Source organism: Somniosus microcephalus, chromosome 7 (assembly GCF_052327205.1).
Source record: "Somniosus microcephalus isolate GS21.2 chromosome 7, FLI_Smic_1.0, whole genome shotgun sequence".
NCBI classification, from domain to species: domain Eukaryota; kingdom Metazoa; phylum Chordata; class Chondrichthyes; order Squaliformes; family Somniosidae; genus Somniosus; species Somniosus microcephalus.
Genome location: NC_140993.1, coordinates 131428417 through 131443950, shown reverse-complemented (window position 1 = coordinate 131443950; position 15534 = coordinate 131428417). Strand labels below are relative to the sequence as shown.

Sequence of the window (15534 nt, the reverse complement as noted above, 5' to 3'; positions counted from 1 at the left end):
GGTGAAAGCTCCGTATGCCCCAAAAAATGGTTACCTAGGCCAGCGGAGCATGGTTAGGAGGAGGGAACTTCCAGTCCGGGAGTTCCTTCAGCGTTGATCTTGATTCTGCCATGTGGGAAATAGAGAAAGCAGGCATTTTGGACTCCCAGCTGGTAGATGTGGGGTTTGTGTAGGGTTGAGGCCTGGGTTCTACCCTGGACTCCAAAACACAGGCAATAGATGGGAGAAAGCATCGTATTAACAGGGAGAAATTGTTGGTGGGCTGGGACTGCGGACGTAGCAGTGAGTATTTCAGCAATGTTACTCCTCCCGGCCTTTGCGCAGGCAGGCATCCAAGATGCACCCATTCTGGCAGCGGCACCCACCAGTTTCATTTAAATGAAGGAAACTTCCCCAGACTCTCTGGCAGGATCAGCGGTAGGGGTCCCTAGCGGGTGGATCCCAGCACTTTTGTCTGGATGAAAGACCCACGGATGATCGGGGCAAGCCTTTTTATTACTAACACACATAATTTCAACCTTCACACTTAAGTTTTCTGACCACACAACTTCAAATTTTACAAATATATCAGCTTAACTTATGCATTCTTAAAAATATGTAAAAATAAATGCTCACCAGTCCATCACATTTGCCATCCCTGATTTGAATGAACTGTTGTGGATTCTGTACACTCTCAAACATGTAAACCTTAGGACTGACTTCATGCACCCGCAAATAAGACATTTGAAACTGCTTTCCTGTTCCTAAGCAGGTTCCATCAGAAGTGATGTACAGACTCTGGTAAAGACTAGTATTCAGCAAAACTACGGCACCATTTTTAAATGCATCCTTAAAGTCAATAAAGAGAAGAGTGAATGATAAAAGTAGAAAATATTACTGGTATACAACACTGTTCAGCCCAAAATAGTAGATATTAATAAATCTCAAGATGAAAAAAAATCCTATTTTGTAGAGTTGTTATATTGTGACGGATTTTGCTCTAGAAATAATGGTGAGCTAACAGTGTTCACCATTATTAAAGAGTAAATCCAACAGCAACTTCCAGCAACCACTCATGCGCAGTTAAACGCATAAATCAGGAAATTACTGTCCAAGTTGCCCTGCTCCTCCAGAAGCTTTGTTATAACAGTATCTCACCGAGAGACTCGGCATTGAAATATATAGAACGGTATGAAGTTGCTGTACTAACGTGATACCCACTAAACTTGCCAGAAAAGGTTAGTGCTTGTCCATTCCAGTATAATAATAATAATTCAACTTTATTGTCATTGCACAAGTACATGAACAACAAAATGTGATCTTGCAAGCTCCCATGAGTCCAGTACAAATAACATTAACATTAAACGTAAATAGCACTGTCCTGGGAGAAGCAAAGCCGCTGCGTCTGTGCGCGCCGCCATTCCATTTCCACCATTCCTCCTGTCCGACAATCTTCAGCCCAACGCCCAGGCCTGCTCACCAGCCGCCCCTCCCGGGGCTCCTTCCGTGACCTTCTCACCAACCGCCCCTCCTCAGGGCTCCTTCCGTGACCTTCTGCACCTGATCTTCCCTGATGGTCACCCCTCCAGGTACTAACCAGGCCTGGCTCTGCTTAGCTTCCAAGCCTTAGCCAGTGACCCTGTCCCTAGTCCCAGGAACAGTAAAGAGGCATGATAACCTCTCCAGCACTGAAAATGAACCTGTACAAGTGTGGTGACTCATTCCTTCAGATTTTAATTTTTGTTGGAGATTTAAAAAAATGTTTTAAATTAAAATAAATACAGGTAGACTACCTTTTATCCGAACTTCCGAAAACCAAAACCCTCTAAAAACCGAAGGTTTTTTTGTTCAGCGTAAGTCGTGCGCACGACATGACCAGAGTGGCGCACAACTTACGCTGAGCAGAGGGTCAGCGTAAGTCGTGCGCACGACCCCGACCCCCGCCGACGACCCCCCGTGGACCCCCGCCGACCCCGACTCCCGCCGACCCCCCCCGACCCCGACCCCCCGCCGACCCCGCCGACCCCCACCCCCCGCCGACCCCCCCGCGGACCCCCGCCGAATTTCCCAGTCTTATAAAATACCTTCCGAAATCCGAAATTTTCCGAAAACCGAAACACGGCTGGTCCCGAGGTTTTCGGATAAAGGATAGTCAACCTGTATTGTTTTACTTCTTCTGTCTCTTTTGTCTCTCTTTCTTAATCCCATCTTTCTTTACCTCTCTAATTTGCTTTCTGTACATATTTGGCATTGGATTAAATCTTCTAACGGACATTTCCTGATTCAAACTCTGCACTGCTCATTAATAATTTTTCAATATGATTGGTTAAGGAAATACACAGTAGCTTGCCCTGTTTACACAAGTCTCAGATCTCTTATAGAGGGCATCACGGTGTTTTGGCTCTCTAATTACAGTAAGTTCCACTGCAAAATCTGATAAAGTCTGGGCCAGTGCAAGTGCAATGAACGACAGGCATTATTCGCTCGCAAAATCCGGCTCGTTATATTTGTCTCTGTTTGAGACAAATTATTGTCAAGATATTAGTGTTTGACAAGAAAATATTCCTAATCGTATTACTGCTCTTTGAACTCTAACAGTTGTCTTTGCTTTTCATGGAGCTAAACTACAAGATAAATATATATTTACTTTACTATTATATTACAAATATTGCTTGAAAAGTTTTCAACATATTGCATTTGATCACACATTCAAAACTAGTAGGTTCAATGTTACATGTGGTAGCAAGTTCCCTCATAGCATATCGTTAGAAAAGTATGGAAGCACAACATACAGGTCCGAATCCTGGCACAGGCTGTGTTCAGTCTGCAGCCATGTGTGATAGTATGTCAGAGTTCTCAGCCATCTGGTTAGTGGGAGTGTTCTTCCACTGATACTGAGAACCACTATCTATATTGAAAAAACCTCAGCTTTTCATTCTTATACGTAGTGAGTGCCCCCTGCTGTTAACATAAAATTATAAACAGAAAAATAAATATAGCTAGTGTGCTACTTTCCAATTTGTAATTAGATGAAGATTCTTCCTCTTCTCTCTTTTCCTGGTCTTTCACTGTCTCCCTCCATCATTCACACATTTATAGAATACAGAAGAAGGTGTGGAGAAATACATGACAAGATCACAGACATATGGACTAATTTTCTTCCCCACCTTCTGTATAGGTGCAATTCAGGTGGAGCAAAACTGAAGTAAGCATGCCCTGACCTGATCTGAACTTGCCAATATTAGTGGGCTCAGTTCACTTAAATCAGGCCGATGTATCCCAGGCACATGTCCACCCCCCTGGCAGTACTTTGCACCTGAAAACTGGAGCAGAAATTCAGATCTCTGCATTTCTGTGAGTCCCCCTCATCTCTGCACCCTATAAATTATTATCCCTTTCCAGTCTCTATGACCTTCCTTTACACCTCTAGCTCCGATTTTCCCTTCTGTAAGAATCCCCCATCCCTCTGAATTCAGTTCAATCCAGTTCGCCACCTGATTTCTCCAGCTCTGATCTCCGAACTATGTCTCATCATTCCTGGTTGCTAAATATCTGCTTCAAACTTTTATCAATGAAGTACACATTGAGCAGGCAGGAAAACATCCGAGGTACAGACAACAGGAAGGGAGAGCAAAAGATGGAAACATAGAAGATAGGAGCAGGAGTAGGCCATTCAGCCCTTCGAGCCTACTCCGCCATTTAATGAGATCATCCAAATTCAGTACCCTGTCCCTGCTTTCTCCCCATATCCCTTGATCCCTTTAGCCTTAAGAAATATATCTAACTCCTTCTTGAATATATTTAATGAATTGGCCTCAACTGCCGTTTGTGCTAGAGAATTCCACAGGTTCGCCACTCTCTGGGTGAAGAAATTACTCCTCATCTCAATCCTAAATGGCTTACCCCTTATCTTTAGACTGTGACCCATGGTTCTAAACCCCCCTGCCATTGGGAACATCCTTCCTGCATCTAGTCTGTCTAGTCCTGTTAGAATTTTATAAGTTTCAATGAGATCCCCTCTCATGCTTCTAAACTCCAGCGAATATAAGCCCAATCGACCCAATCTCTCCTCATACGTTATTCCTGCCATCCCAGGTATCAGTCTGGTGAATCTTCACTGCACTCCCTCCATGGCAAGAACATCCTTCCTCAGATAAGGTGTCCAAAACTGCACACAATACTCAAGGTGTAGTCTCACCAAGGCACTGTACAACTGCAGCAAGACATCCTTGCTCCTGTACTCGAACCCTCTCGCTGTGAAGGCCAACATACCATTTGCCTTCTTAACCGCCTGCTGCACCTGCATGCTTACCTTCAGCGACTGGTGCACAAGGACACCCAGGTCTCGTTGCACTTCCCCTTCTCCCAATCTATTGCCGTTCAGATAATAATCTGCCTTCCTGTTTTTGACACCAAAGTGGATAACCTCGCATTTATCCACATTATACTGCATCTGCCATACATCTGCCCAATCACCCAACCTGTTTCTCGGCATCCTCCTCACAGCACACACGCCCACCCAGCTTTGTGTCGTCTGCAAACTTGGAGATATTACATCTAGTTCCCTCGTCTAGATCATTAATATATATTGTGAATAGCTGGGGTCCTAGCACCGATCCCTACGGTACCCCACTAGTCACAGCCTGCCACTCGGAAAAAGACCCGTTTATTCCAACTCTTTGTTTCCTGTCTGCCAACCAGTCCTCTATCCAAGTCAGTACCTTACCCCCAATCCCATGTGCTTTAACTTTGCACGCTAATCTCTTATGTGGGACCTTATCGAAAGCCTTCTGAAAGTCCAAATACACCACATCCACTGGTTCTCCCTTATCTATTCTACCAGTTACATCCTCAAAAAATTCCAGTAGATTAGTCAAGCATGATTTACCTTTTGTAAATCCATGTTGACTTTGTCTGATCCTGTCACTGTTTTCCAAGTGCTCTGCTATTACATCTTTTATAATGGGCTCTAGCATTTTCCCACTACCAATGTCAGGCTTACCAGTCTATAATTCCCCGTTTTCTCTCTACCACCTTTTTTGAATAGTGGAGTTATATTAGCTACCCTCCAATCTATGGGAACTGTTCCAGAGTCTAATAGAATTTTGGAAGGTGACCAGCTATGCATCTACTATTTCTAGGGCCACTTCCTTAAGTACCCTAAGGATGTAGATTATCAGGCCCTGGGGATTTATCAGCCTTCAATTTCCCCAACACCATTTCCCTACAAATACTGATTTCATTCAATTCCTCCCTCTCATTAGACCCGATGTGCCCCGAAATCTCTGGAAGGTTATTTGTGTCCTCCTTTGTGAAGACAGAACCAAAGTATATATTTAATTGGTCAGCCATTTCTTTGTTCCCCATTATAAATTCCCTAATTCTGACTGCAAGGGACCTACGCTTGACTTCACCAATCTTTTTCTCTTCACATATCTATAGAAGCTTTTACAGTCAGTTTTTATGTTCCCTGCAAGCTTACTCTCATACTCTCTTTCCCCCCTCTTAATTAATCCCTTTGTCCTCCTTTGCTGAATCCTAAACTGCTCCCAATCCTCAGGTTTGCTGCTTTTTTTGGCCAATTTATATGTCCTCTCTTGGATCTTATGCTATCCCTAATTTCCTTGTTAGCCACGGTTGAGTCAGCTTTTTTGTTTTATTTTTATGCCAAACAGGGATGAACAAATTCTGTAGTTCATCCATGCGATCTTTAAATGTTTGCCATTGCCTATCCACCGTCAACCCTTTAAGTAACGTTCCCCAATCCATCCTAGACAACTCGTGCCTCACACCATTGTAGTTTCCTTTATTTAAATTCAGGACCCTAATCTCTGAGTCAAATACTTCACTCTCCATCTTAATGAAGAATTCTATCATATTATGATCGCTCCGCCCCAAGGGGCCTCGCACAACAAGATTGCTAATTAATCCTTTCTCATTACATATTACCCAGTCTAAGATGGCCTGATCTCTATTTGGTTCCTCGACATATTGGTCCAGGAAACCATCCTGTATACACTCCAGGCGCTAAGATTATTCTCAAAATGTCAAAAAACCAACAGCTATCTTAATATAGCAGTTCCAGCAATAATCAATAAATATTATGATTCTGGGCATAGTTTTGTCTCTATTACCCGTCTGTTTCTAATCTTTCCAGCTAAGTATCAGAATAACTGCTAGATTAATTTTTCAGGCTAGGTAGATTGTTCAATTAATTCAATAATTTTAAATTTAAGGGCCTAGAAATTCTCCGTTGTAGCGCCAGATGTTAAGGCCGGTTTTGTTGAAAAATGGCAGCCACCTCGCTTCCGTCCACTTCTGGCGTGGGACACAGCGTTCGCCATTTTGGTGAGGGCCATAGCGCTGCTGTTGCCGGTGCTGGCCTCTCAAATTTAAATGAGCAGATCGTGACGTCAATTGGCGTGCAACGCCTGATTTGACGCCATGACTGTTATTTTGGAGATTCTTGCACGCCATAACATCCTGTCCTAAATACGCATCTTTTAGGTAAGTTTGAATTTCAACTTTTGGACTGTTTTATTCACGTACTGTCTTGGTGCAATACAATTACATAATATTACAAAGGATATACGGCACAGAAACAGGCCATTCGGTCCAACTAGTCCATGATGGTATTTATGCTCCACTCGAGCCTCCTCCCGTCTTTCCTCATCTAAATCTATCAGCATAACCCTCTATTCCCTTCTCCCTCATATGCTTGTCTAGCCTCCCCTTAAATGCATCTATACTTTTTACTTCAACCACTCCCTGTGGTAGCGAGTTCTACATTCTCACCACTCTCTGGGTAAAGAATTTTCTTCTGAATTCCCTACTGGATTTCTTGGTGACTATCTTATACTGATGGCCTCTAGTTATGCTCTTCCCCACAAGTGGAAACATTCTCTCTGTATCCACTCTATCAAAACCTTTCATAATTTTAAAGACCTCTATTAGTTTACCCCTAAGTCTTTTTTCAAGAGAAAAGAGACCCAGCCTGTTCATCCTCTCCTGATATGTATACCCCTGGATTTCTGGTATCATCCTTGTAAATCTTCTGTGTACCCTCTCCAGTGCCTCTGTATCCTTTTTATAATATAGCGACCAGAACTGTATGCAGTACTCCAAGTGTGGTCTAACCAAGGTTTGATACAGGTTTAGCATAACTTCCCAACTTTTCAATTCTATATCTCTAGAAATAAACCCTAGTGCCTGGTTTGCTTTTTTTTACAGCCTTGCTAACCTGTGTCACTTCTAGTGATTTGTGTATTTATACCCTGAGATCCCTTTATTCCTCTACCTCACCTAGACTTGCACCCTCCAAGGAATAAGAGACCTCCCTATTGTTCCTACCAAAATGTAATACCTCACAATAATCTGTGTTGAACTTAATTTGTCAATGATATGCCCATTCTGCAAGTTTATTAATGTTTTCCTGTAATTTGTTGCAGTCCTCCTCAGTATTGACTATCCACCCCAATTTGGTGTCATCCGCAAATTTAGAAATTGTGTTTTTGATTCCAAAGTCTAAATCGTTAATATAAATTGTGAACAACAGTGGTCCCAGCACTGATCCTTGTGGAACACCACTACCCACCTTCTGCCACTGTGAATAGCTACCTTTTACCCCATCTCTACTGAAGCCAGCAAGCTATCCATTCTGCTACTTGTCCCCTGACTCCGCATTCTCTGACCTTGTTCATCAGTCTATTATGGGGTACCTTTAAAAAGTTGTTGAAATGTGCAGGGAGTGCTGCTGGATGCTTGCAAGGCTTTGGATGGTAAAGAAAGGCCTCTGAGAAGACAGAAAATGCTGGAAATACTCAGCAGCTCAGGCAGCATCTGTGGAGAGAGAAACAGAGTTAACGTTTCAGTTCGAGATGCTGCCTGACCTGCTGAGTATTTCCAACATTTTCTGCTTTTATTTCAGATTTCCAGCATCCACAGTATTTTGCATCTGAGAAGACCACTTGCTCACAGTCCTGGGGTGGGTGGGGGCGTGGGGGGAGGCACATGGAGATGAAACAGGGGCAGCAAAGGGGACAAGCTGCTCGCAGAGGGAAGAGGAAGAAGCAGAAGAACAAGACACAGAAGAGAAGGAAGCTGAAGGAAGGATGCAACCCAGACAAGCCCTTTTCTGGCTGGTATTTCCAGGATGGAATCATCTGCATGCAGTACCAGTGACCACAACCCCAATTCCCCTTTCAACATTAGTCCCACATCTTCCCTTCCCTCTGTTACTGACCATCACAGTGTCTGGTTGGTCATAATGCTGAAGTAAAAGCCACCACTAAGCTAACTTTTCAATCTAACTTTATCCATATATGCATCCAATATGACATCAAGAAATCAACTGATCACCCCTGTGCATTCTCTTAGTGACTGCATTATGTGTGCCTTTGCCTATCCTACTGATGTCACACAATGCTCCCCTAGTGGCTGCAGCATGGTTGGTGGAAGGCTGCTGACTTTCAGTGGGGAATACTGCAAATGGCTTTGCAGAATGACCTCTCCAGGTGTTGGCTGGGAGTGTGAAATCGAGTGATGGTGTTTCTTCTTCTTCTTCACTCTCCTCTCCCTCTTCTTGGTCAACTACTGGCTGGGCAGGCTGGATTTCTTGGGTGTCTGAAATGAGGGAGACACAAGGGTAGGGTTGTTGTGAGGGGAGGGGAGGAATGCAAGAGCTGCATGCTTACACCATGCGCAGCTTTAAATCAGAACAGATTGTGGGATGAGGGGGAAGGGGATGTGAGAATGTGGATGACGTATGAGGATACCAGCAACTTGCATTCTTTCAGCCTCGCCGCTGGCCAAGGGCTCAGCTGTGCCCCTGCCAAGAATGGCCAACACCATCTCCTCCAAGGGAGTGAGGTGAAGCTAGGAATGTGAGATGTGCCTCGTGTTTGCTACAGATTGTTGATAGGTGAGTGATGGGGGGTGGGGTGGTTGTGCATTGAGCTAGTCATGCAGTTGGTAGGAGATGGCTTTTGAAGATGCATTTACTGACCTTGGCCACTAGTCGGAGGTCATGAAACTTCTTTGGTCACTGGAGCCAGGTCCTGGGGACGACACTGCTGGCAGTGATGGCCTCGGTGATCTGGTCCCACATGCTTCTTTCTGGAGGGCCTCCTGGCCCGCTGTGGGACCTCGCTTCCAGTGCTGACCCCCTACACAAAACTGGAGTGCTGCGTGAGAGACCCTGGGTGCCGTTTCCCTGGCTTATTGAGTCATTTGTGTTAGTGGTGAAGCACTTTTACCATTTTTTACATGCAGAGGCAGTTCAGCTTTAAGAGCTGGAGACTGCCATTTTGGAATTATTTTTAATGCTTTTTTTCAGAAGGCAGTTAAGCTGTAAGTGCTAAAGACAGCCTATTTTTAAATGATTTTCATTTTTATCATTTTAGAAGGCAGTTGCCCTTTAAGGGCTTGAGACTGCTTTACTAAAATGACAGCCCAGCTTTAAGACAACGCTGCCTCACTCCAGGGACGGTACGGCCACACTACATAGGTCTCCTGCTGAGCGTACCACCTGAAACAGTGTGTTGCATGGTAGGTTCTGCGATCATTTAAATCAGCACACAGCACCAAACTAATGGTGCTGGCTATGCTCTTTTAACGGGTGCGAGTTAACTTCGCTCCGTGGTGGCACCGCCCATTTTCCCGCATTATCAGATTTCTAGGCCAAGATCTTTTTGCTGAGATTCTGACATTTAAATATATTTTTGTTCTGTTTACAATAGCACGTACTGCTGTCAATGTAGATGGTAATATTCAAACCACATACAGCATTAAAATGAGATTCAATCATCAAAGGGAAAAACTGTTAATAAAATGCAGAAAAATAGTCACTCCTGCCTCAGTGTTGTAAGCAAAGCTACTTAATTCTTGCTGTATCATTAATGGTGTGGAGTCTCCAACCTCACAATAAAAACCAAAATTAAAAGCCCAGTATCAATATTACTTGTTTGTTATATCTTTGGGCTGGGAGATTAATCCTGATTTGCTAAGGAGTGATCATATATGAGCTGTAAACAGGCATCTGCAGTGAGGAATGTTGTTGGATATCACAGCAAAGAATATTGCTACTGATACCACATATCAATTTATGATGGAGGAATGTTTGAATTAGTGGTGCAATTTATCAAGCTTATGATTTTTCTCTGTCAAGAAGTATAAACTATCCACTGATGAAGGCATAAAACAAGCATACTATTAATTTTACATGTACTTCTATAAAATGATGAAATACTGTATATATATATACAACCATAGAAGCTTACAGCACAGAAGGAGGTCTTTCAGCCCATTGTGCCTGTGCCAGTTCTTTGCTAGAACAGTACAAAAATAATCTCAGTGCCCTGCACTCTCCCCATAGCTCTGTATCTTCCTCTGCTTTAAATTTTCCAATTTGTTCTTAAAAGACACAATGGTTTCTTCATCTTGGAGTTGTCCTATCCTCTCTAACTATTTGTTTACTTTTTATATGCTTATAAAAGTCTTTACTAATTATTTGTATATTATCTGCTTTTTAAAAAATATTCCCTTTTAGCCTAATCTCCCTTTTCACCACTCCATTACACTTTCTATATTCTTCACAATTACCTTTAATACTGTTAGGCCAAACTTTTGATCTATGGAACTCTATTTTTTGATGCATCACTTTTTCACCTTATAAAAAATTATTTATTTTGCACTCCATGTATCTTATATTTGAATATTCTGCAGTGATGATCTATTGGCCTATTTGATCATTTTTCTGCCCAATTCATTTGGGCCAGATCCCCTTTTATGTAAAAATGTTGCCTTTTTCTAGTCCAGCAGCCTTATCGTTGGCTCTTCAATAGTAATTTCTAACTGCAGGAAATGCTGGAAAAACTCAGCAGGCCAGGCAACATCCGTGGAGAGAAAATAGAGTCGGCGTTTCGGGTCTAACCCTTTTTCAAAACTGGAAAGGAAATGAAATAGATCGAAAGGCAGGGCTGGGAGAGAACAAAAGAAGTGAAGAGACATTAAGAGGTATTCAAAACGATACGAGATGGTGATAGGACTAGTGGAGACAAAAGACGGCTCTAGATTTGCTGTCATTTCTAACTACGTTGTAGTCACTATTTCCCAATTGCTCTTACTCTCACATATTTGCCTCACTTAATTTACAACAACTAAATAAAACAATTCTTATTTCCTTGCTGAACTCAAAATTTACTGAGCAAGGAAGCAGTCTACTTTGACTACATGCAAAAAGCATGACAGAAAGCAGAGATTTGTGGTGAACAGTTGTTTTTTAGACTGGAAAGAAGTATACAGTGATGTTCCTCAAGGGTTGGTATTAGGACCACTGTTCATTTGATATATATTAATGACCTGGACTTGGGTATACAGGTCATAATTTCAAAGCTTGCACGAAACTCTGAAATATAGTAAACAATGAGGATAGTAACAGACTTCAGGAGGACATAGTAAAATGGGCAGACACATACTAGATGCAATGTAATGCAGGGCAGTGTGAAGTGATGCATTTTGGAAGGAAGAATGAGGAGAGGCAATATAAACTAAATGGTACAATATTAAAGGGGTGCAGGAACAAAAGACCTGGGGGGCTGTACGTACACAAATTTTTGAAGGTGGCAGGCCAAGTTGAGAAGGCTGTTAAAAAAGCATACGGAATCCTTGGCTTTATAAATAGAGGAATAGAGTACAAAAGCAAGGATGTTATGCTAAATGTTTATACTTCTTGTATGACTGCATTCTGGAGTCTATGGCCACGATTCTGCCGGCGCTCAGAGGGTGGGTTTGGAGGCGGATCAGGGGTTAAATCCGAAATGATTGATGGCAGGTTCCGAACCCGCTGCAAACCCGCCTCCACGCCACTTTCCCAAGTGTCAGGTCTGCGATTTAAAAACAGACCCCGCACCAAGCGGCGGGTAGAGGATTAAAGGCTTGTTAAGTGCTTCTTTAAAGCTATTTTGACACAATTTTTCAATTTTCCTACTTTTTTGGAGAACACACCAGGCAAGTGTGTTGGGAACATCAACGAGCTGGAAACTTCACAGCTGCAACTGCAGTCTAAAAGCTGCACTCTCAAATCTGGTCAGTTTCAAATGTCAGAGGTTGGTAATTGAACAATTTGGTAGACACATTCTGTGTTTAGGCTGCAAGTATGTGGTGTTCACTCTATATCCACTGTCACCTGCATTGCTGGATTTTAAAGGTGCACTTACCCTTCACTGTGCCACCTCAAATTGTCAGCACACAAATGGCAACGATGGCAAACCTTCATTCAACATAAATTTATTCCAACGTAAGAAAAGAACAGAAACTTCACAATTAAATCTATCAGAACAACCAAGTGAGAACCCTTGTGCTTATTAATGTGTCATCTTTCTCTTACGCATGCGTCTATGTTGTGCTTCCCCTGTGCCTTCAGCAGATGTAGAGACAGTCTGCTCACCTCCCCGCTGCGCCTGCTTAGATGCCTTTGGCGGTCGTCCTCTACGTTTTGGAGCCTGTGAAGGCCCCGCCAAAGTCTGCTCCTCCTGTGGCTGCACAGAGGCAGACTCGGCCATCACTGCTTGGGTGTTCATCTGGGACTCTGACCGAGGGGTTGGCAAGGGGATGGAAGTTTGAGCGCTTGGAGAGGAGCCCTCACTTGCATGTCCCCTCCCACCATCATCCCTCTCATGGGGCACTCGCACTTCTCTGCTAGCAAGTAGCTGGATAGCAACTTGCTGCACATCAGTGGGGCCATGTGGACCCATCTCTGTACTGACATCCTCCTAATGGGGATGTCCATGTACCTCTGGTTCCTCTCCACAATAGATGCCCTTCTATGCTCCATAGTGGACAATCTATCTAGAAGAGTCACCAAGTTGTTTTGATTCTGGTGAATGATGTCCTCCATGGAGGTTGCCTCCTTTCCATTGCAGAACCCACATTCGCCATTGCGTGTGCCATGGCATTGCTCATGTTTGAGATGTACTCCTCCATTCTCTGCACACTTGCAGTCACTGTGCTTGCAAAGCCAGTCAGAGCCTCCTGCACTTGTTCCTGAAGGTCCAGCACCACTCTCTTTCTGGATGGCCCCAGAGGCTGTATCTACATGCAGCTGAGCAGAACTAGGAGCATCCTGTGGCCTCCGACGAGGACTCTCCACTGCTGTCCCTGTCTCCACCATCTGCTCTTGCTCACATGTGAGATGTGAAACGCCAGATGACAATACTGCTCTATGTCGCAAACTACCCACCGAGGATTGCGTCTCTGCGCTGGTGCAGGGTGCACTCATTTCTGCTAACGCTGCTCCCTCAGAGGATGGATGTTCCTCTGAGGAGTCCTCCTGCTCTTCTTCCTGGACAGTAGGGAGGGGGCTGGTCCTGTGGGAGACTAAAGACATGAGTTACACATGTGATATGTAGATTGCAGACACATTTTGCACATGATCATGGCTACATTAACATGAACATCAGATCCCATATTTGTCACTCATGAATGCCAAATCAGATGTCTGGAAAATAATTCTGTCATCAGGTTGCTCTACTGAGCCTGTCTCTCCGTCCCCCACTTCAAGCTCCTCAGGACCTCCAGCAATGTCTAGAGCCGCCTCCTCAGCGTTGGTCAGCTGCGCCACAGATGGTGGTCCTCCTCCTGTTCTCCCCGTCTCCCTCTTAGAAACATAGAAAAATAGGAGCAGGAGTAGGCCATTCGGCCCTTCGAGCCTGCTCCGCCATTCAATATGATCATGGCTGATCCTCTATCTCAATACCATATTCCCGCTCTCTCCCCATACCCCTTGATGCCTTTTGCGTCTAGAAATATATCTATCTCCTTCTTAAATATATTCAGTGACTTGGCCTCCACAGCCTTCTGTGGTAGAGAATTCCACAGGCTCCGCACCCTCTGAGTGAAGACATTTCTTATTGCGGGCTCTCTTTTCCTGCAATGAGGGAAAGAATTGGATTTTCAGTGAGAGTGATGGAATGAGTGTATAGAATGGATAGGATAGATGTTTGGAGGGAGACTACGATGGGGTTACCAAGTTCCCTCCTTTTGAGTTGCTAGTTGTTGTCATTGCATAACCTTGAGGGTGGGTGTGAGGGGTGCATAGTTAGATGGGGAAGTGATTCTGTACATAGGGAGAGAGGGAAGGTTGATGGTGCAAGTGATGTTGGGTTCGGTTAGGATGTGCAGGAGTAGGGTTGACAATGCAGTGATGGGGATGTGATGGCAGGCAAAGCAGAATTAAGGGAATTGTGCTTTTATACTCACTTTTCCTGTGCGCCGGAGATCACTGAACCTCTTCCTGCATTGAATCCAGGTGCGTCTTACATTGACCTAGCACTGACCTCCCCAGCTATTCACAGCCAGGCTGCCTTCGTCTGCTGAGGAGGTTTCCTTCTTCCATCTCCCGGGTACAGGACCTCACGACGAGCTCTGACACCCTCAACAAGAACATGCAGGAATTCCTCATTGAACCGGGGAGCTGCCTTCTGTCTCTCTGCAGACATATTGAGGACCAGCAGCAGTCAGGAGCAGCATAAATGATTTCAGGTGTAACCATGGAATGGCCCCCTTCATTACTCCGGCTGCACACGCACCAGCAGAGCAGCTGAACAGACGCGCATCTTATGATGAGTGCGGGTAACCCACACGGTGGGCTCAATTAGCCCAATTAAACCAAAATTATGTCAGAAGGCCGGCTGGTGCCGGCAGGGGGTCCGGAATCCGCTGAGCTCCGTTCCCATCGCCAACCCACCTCCACGAACAGAATCGCGGCTTATGTTACAGAAACCGCCCATCCTAACTAATGCTGCAGAGTGTGGAAAATTGCTGCTCCAATTTGAGATTCAATTTACTGATGCTTAATGCAAATGTGCTGCCCCTGAATAAACTGGGGATCCGTGATAGAATCATAGAATTCTACGGCCCACGTTTTGCAAACTGCACATAGCAATAGGTTTCCTTCCACTGATATTCTTGTATTTAACTTTAAAAATATAGATAATGTTAGCTTGAACTCTCATTAGAACCATATTCACAAGAGTTAAATTCCGCCTACTCACTTCACACAAATACTAATTCTAGGGGGGAAAAATTCCTGTCCAATGACAATTCAACGCTGAGCTGCCTCTAAGGCTGAATGCTTGCTGAAGATAAACATAGAAACATCGAAGATAGGAGCAGGACTACACACTCTTCTGGCCTTTCATACTACACCAGCCTCTCATAGATTGAGTTTGAGCAGTCTCTACTCAGCTCAAATTTATACTGTTTTATAGCCCAACTGTCACAGGAAAAAACTGCTAATCATAGAACAGCTAAATAGACTTCGTTTATAGCCTATTAATTACTTATGGAAGGAAACCTATAAAATTCTGTCAGGCCTGGACAGACTAGATGCAGGAAGGATGTTCCCGATGGCCGGGGAGTCCAGAACCAGGGGTCATAGTCTAAGGATAAGGGGGAAGCCATTTAGGACTGAGATGAGGAGGAATTTCTTCACCCAGAGAGTGGTGAACCTATGGAATTCTCTGCCACAGAGGGCGGTGGAGGCCAGTTCATTAAATA

General features: G+C 44.1%; 1 protein-coding gene across 3 annotated transcripts in view; it reads right to left on the bottom strand.

The window, feature by feature from the left end:
- LOC147114887 (oxygen-regulated protein 1) overlaps positions 1-15534 on the bottom strand; it is a 265992-nt gene that overhangs the window by 22897 nt on the left and 227561 nt on the right. For all 3 annotated transcript variants that reach the window (XM_085992956.1, XM_085992954.1, XM_085992955.1), the window contains one exon: positions 616-828. In XM_085992956.1, the coding sequence (XP_085849082.1) occupies positions 616-828 (213 nt within the window). The remainder of the gene's footprint in view (positions 1-615; positions 829-15534) is intronic.